Below are 2960 nucleotides of genomic sequence, written 5' to 3' on the forward strand. Positions count from 1 at the left end.
CAGAACCCTGCACGTAGGCGGCCTGGCGGCAATAGTCGCTCTTCTTCTGACCCCAGTACAATAGTGGAGTTCGGTGTTCCCCCAGGCGACTGAGCAGCCTTTTTAGGGTAGTACTGCTCACCCTCATACGAGGGAAGGGACTAGAAAAGGTGTCCCAACCAAAACTTGTCCTTATAAACTGGCCAGTATACCGCGACTGGCAGTTTGCCCTTTAAGCGGTCGAAAACAAAGAAGAAAGAACCTAATACTTGGCACATGGAACGTGCGCACCCTCATGGATAGAGAAAACTCCTCAAGGCCTGAGAGGAGAACAGCCCTCGTTGCAAGAGAACTGGCCCGCTACCGCATCGACATGGCGGCCCTCAGTGAAACCAGACTTCCTGAGGAGGGATCAGTTGCAGAACGGAAAGGTGGTTACACTTTCTTTTGGAAAGGCAAGAGCAAAGACGAAGACAGAATACATGGAGTAGGACTTGCCATCAAAACCTCACTCCTCAAACAGTTACCCGACCTTCCAACATCTATTAACGAACGGCTGATGAAGATTCGCTTCCCTCTTGACCGTTCCCGACATGCCACGATCATCAGCGCTTACGCCCCCACCCTTACAAGTAGCGACGAAGCGAAAGAAGCCTTCTATGAAGAGCTCAACACCTTAGTGAAAGACGTCCCCCCCCAGCGACAAACTCTTTCTGGTGGGCGACTTCAACGCCAGAGTTGAAGCGAATTACAACAAATGGAATGGTGTGCTGGGACTACATGGCATAGGAAGGTTAAACTCCAACGGCCTAATGCTCCTGAGCATATGCGCTGAAAACCAACTCGCTATTACGAATACCATGTTTAGACAGGCAGACAAGTATAAGACGACCTGGTTACATCCCAGATCTAGGCAGTGGCATTTGATTGACTTCGTCATCTGCCGCCAGAGAGACATCCGCGATGTGAAGATCATAAGAGCATTGCGCGGTGCAGAATGCTGGACAGACCATCATCTAGTCAGATGCATCCTATCACTGCAAATCATCCCACCACACCGTAAAACGCCGAAAACCATCAAGCCAGCATACGACGTCGCTCGACTTAAGAACCCCCAGCAACGTAATGAATTTGCGGATGACCTGGACGACCGACTAATTGCTCACGGACCCTTGATTGGCTGCCCGACACAACAATGGGAGCAGTTCAAGTCTTTGGTGACGGAGTCAGCCAGGGACACTATTGGTCCCAGGAAGAGAATCCATCAAGACTGGTTTGATGAGAATGATGAGACCATAAAGTCACTCCTCGACAACAAACAGAAGGCCTTTATTGAATGGCAAAACGACCCTTCCTCCACCTCCAAGTGTGATCGCTTTAAGCACCTCCAGAGACAGGCCCAGACAACGCTCCGAAAGATGCAGAGCAAGTGGTGGGAGGACAAGGCAGAGGAGGTCCAAAGATACGCTGACACCCAGAACTCCAAAATGTTCTACAGTGCCATAAAGGAGGTCTATGGACCCATGAAGCTGTGTACCGCTCCTCTCTTGACAGCAGACGGCTCCACCCTACTGAAAGAGAAGAGAAGCATCAACGCGCGATGGAGGGAGCATTTCTGCGCTCTTCTTAACCGGCCATCAACAGTAGAATCTCATGCCCTCGACCTCATCACCCAGAAACCCACAGTCCACTGCCTCGACCTTCCAGCAACGATGGAAGAAGTTATGAAGGCCATTAGCTAGACCAATTCAGGCAAGGCCCCTGGCATGGATGGGATCCCAGCTGAAATCTTTAAGTCAGTTGGACCCGTTGCCCTGAAATCCTTCTTCTCCCTCCTTACCAACATCTGGGAAGATGAAGAGATACCCAAAGAACTCAGAAATGCCACCGTCATCTCCCTCTTCAAGAACAAGAGCAGTAAGACAGACTATGGAAATTATAGAGGTATCTCTCTTCTCCCTATTGCGGGAAAAATTCTGGCAAGAGTCATGGTCAACCGTCTCGTTATCCATGTCTCTGAAGACAACCTGCCAGAAACACAATGCGGATTTCAACCAAACCGCAGTACGGCTGACATGATTTTGTCATACGCCAAGTGCAAGAGAAATGCATCGAACAAAACATGGACTTGTACGCAGTCTTTATTGACCTCACCAAGGCATTCGACACAGTGAACAGGGAGGCCCTCTTGGTCATTCTGTCCAAGCTCGGATGCCTAGAAAAAATCGTCAATCTTATTAGACAATTCCATGACGACATGACCGGGCAGGTGCTGTCAGGTGGAGAGGTGTCGGAGCCCTTCAACATCAGCAATGGCGTCAAACAGGGATGCGTCCTGGCCCCGATCCTCTTTAATCTGTTCTTCACCTGTGTGCTCAACCATGCTTTCAGGGACCTGGACCTTGGGGTATATCTGCGATTCAGATCTGAAGGTTCGATCTTCGTCGACTGAACGCAAAGACTAAGACCACGGAGAAACTCATTCTTGAGGCCCTTTTTGCTGATGACTGTGCCCTCATGGCCCACAAGGAATCTGACCTACAGCTAATCGTCGATAAGTTTGCTGATGGTGCCCGCTTCTTTGGCCTTACCATCAGCCTTGGAAAGACAGAGGTGCTTTTCCAACTAGCACCCACCTCTACCTCTCAGCCTCCCTCCATTTCCATCGAGGGAACTCAACTGAAAAATGCGAAGGAGTTCAAATATCTCGGCAGCACTATTAGCAACGACGGTAGCCTGGAAAAAGAAATCAGTGCCAGAATCTGCAAAACCAGCCAAGCACTTGGCCGGCTCAGAACACGAGTCCTGAACCAGCGAAACGTCAGACTTTCTACCAAACTGAAAGTGTACAGGGCTGTGGTCCTTACCAGCCTTCTTTATGGCTGTGAGTCATGGACCCTGTACAGACGACACCTGAAGCAGCTAGAGCGCTTTTACATGCGCAGCTTAAGATCCATCTTAAATATCAAATGGCAAAACAG

The 2960-nt window shown here is 49.8% G+C and overlaps 2 protein-coding genes across 2 annotated transcripts; both read left to right on the forward strand.

Moving 5' to 3' along the window:
• Positions 1-274: 274 nt before the first annotated feature.
• Positions 275-721, forward strand: LOC143023423 (uncharacterized). Its single transcript, XM_076181944.1, has one exon. The coding sequence runs from the start codon at positions 275-277 to the stop codon at positions 719-721; it is 447 nt and encodes a 148-aa protein (XP_076038059.1).
• Positions 722-791: 70 nt separating this feature from the next.
• On the forward strand, positions 792-1721 carry LOC143023424 (uncharacterized). Its single transcript, XM_076181945.1, has one exon. The coding sequence runs from the start codon at positions 792-794 to the stop codon at positions 1719-1721; it is 930 nt and encodes a 309-aa protein (XP_076038060.1).
• Positions 1722-2960: the final 1239 nt, after the last annotated feature.

The sequence above is a fragment of the Oratosquilla oratoria genome, unplaced genomic scaffold, assembly GCF_046742065.1.
Source record: "Oratosquilla oratoria isolate Oo_2021 unplaced genomic scaffold, ASM4674206v1 SCAFFOLD47, whole genome shotgun sequence".
In the NCBI taxonomy this organism is placed as follows: domain Eukaryota; kingdom Metazoa; phylum Arthropoda; class Malacostraca; order Stomatopoda; family Squillidae; genus Oratosquilla; species Oratosquilla oratoria.

Coding starts and splice junctions, on each gene's coding strand:
- LOC143023423 (XM_076181944.1), top strand. CDS start 275: ATGGATAGAGAAAACTCCTCAAGGCCTGAGAGGAGAACAGCCCTCGTT.
- LOC143023424 (XM_076181945.1), top strand. CDS start 792: ATGCTCCTGAGCATATGCGCTGAAAACCAACTCGCTATTACGAATACC.